The following is a 1,430-nucleotide window of genomic DNA, read 5'->3' as shown; positions in this document are numbered from 1 at the left end:
TTTTGCACTCAAGTTTTAAAGTATTTTTTGCTCTTTTTCTCAGGAGAGCATTTCATTATCTTTCCTGAAATGAAGAGGACAACAGTATCCAGTGAGAATTTGGAAACCTAGAACTTTGATATGAGAAATGGATTATGTTCAAAATATCAAATATGATTGAATTTTTTTGAAAAAATTTTTTCATTTTGTTCTTCCTACCCGTGTCAATATAAACATTGAGGTGTTCACTATAACCCAAAAGACTTACTTTTAGCAAGAGAGAAACATTTCAGTACTTTTGATTCAAGATTAAATTTTTATTTTGCATTATGAGGGAGACATGTGAAAATGTGCAATTTATTTCACAAGTTATGCACTACATACTTTAAAAAAATAGTAGAGAAAGAATGATCAAAAGAGCTCTTTAACGAATAACAGTTAGATTAAAATAATCAATTAATATTGCAGCCATCAGGTCTAGCAATGGATTATATGCAAAGTTTGGTAACAGTAGAAATATTGGCATTTGGTAGTCTTCATGGAGTTTAGAAAAGTGAACAGTGTGTAATATTGTTGCCCTAGCTGTTCACAGCAGTGCTTTGGTCACATCTGTATTCACTGGGATTTAGCTTTAATTAATACATCTACATCAGCTTTGTCTCCCTCCCCAAGACTTTTTGGGTGGTGATCAACAAGGATATTTTCCTCCTTTGGGGGGGATCTCTGGGAACCACCTTCTCCAGCACCTAGTGGAGCTCCAAGGCTAGGAAATCTGTGCACATCCTGCAGTTTCTTTCGAAGCCATTCTATCCTCTCCAGGGAGGCCAAGTATTTCCCCAGGTTGTGCATAAACTGTATTTCACTCACAGCTCTCTTCCTGGAAGAACAGAAATAGAGAGGACCACTCCATTAGCTTCCCACTTATTCCATGCCTTCATCATGCAAAAGAGGTTGTAGTACTTACTTAATAGCTTTCCCATCCGTTCTTGTAAGAAAAACAATTGCAAATATGACGATCATCACTTTTGCCATGTCTTTTGCAGACATCATCTTTACTAAAAGGAAAAGCAAAACTGAGTTATTTAAAAATATTCTAGTGTTCCAAACCATATAATAATATTGATAGTAGTTTCCAATTATAACCATATAATCAATCACAGAGTGTATAGTAATTAATTGGGTTGGTTTTTAGGAGAAGCTTTTGGAATCAGCCTCTTTATATAGGGAATACTTTAGTAACATCAGATATACACACACATACTCTGAGAAATTAGACTAATTTTCTTAAGTATTTTTTTTGAGATTGCTTGTGCAGGTTTAAATATATGAATTTTAAGCCACATGATGAATAGAAGAGTTTTGTTTTAAGGATTCCCACACATTTTATGTTGGCTATGCATAAATGCTTGAACAGGCTTGAAATTGCCTAGTCTTAAAATTAGGTAAATTGT

The 1,430-nt window shown here is 34.2% G+C and overlaps 1 protein-coding gene across 1 annotated transcript; it reads right to left on the bottom strand.

Moving 5' to 3' along the window:
* Window positions 1-389: 389 nt before the first annotated feature.
* Window positions 390-1,206, bottom strand: Pth (parathyroid hormone). Its single transcript, XM_005326782.4, has 2 exons — window positions 944-1,206; window positions 390-856 (listed from the first exon to the last, which is right to left on the bottom strand). Exons 1-2 carry the CDS (start codon window positions 1,123-1,125, stop codon window positions 595-597), a joined length of 444 nt encoding a protein of 147 aa, XP_005326839.2. The 5' UTR covers window positions 1,126-1,206; the 3' UTR covers window positions 390-594.
* Window positions 1,207-1,430: the final 224 nt, after the last annotated feature.

The sequence above is a fragment of the Ictidomys tridecemlineatus genome, chromosome 4, assembly GCF_052094955.1.
Source record: "Ictidomys tridecemlineatus isolate mIctTri1 chromosome 4, mIctTri1.hap1, whole genome shotgun sequence".
NCBI lineage: Eukaryota > Metazoa > Chordata > Mammalia > Rodentia > Sciuridae > Ictidomys > Ictidomys tridecemlineatus.
This window is presented reverse-complemented; position numbering and strand designations above follow the sequence as displayed.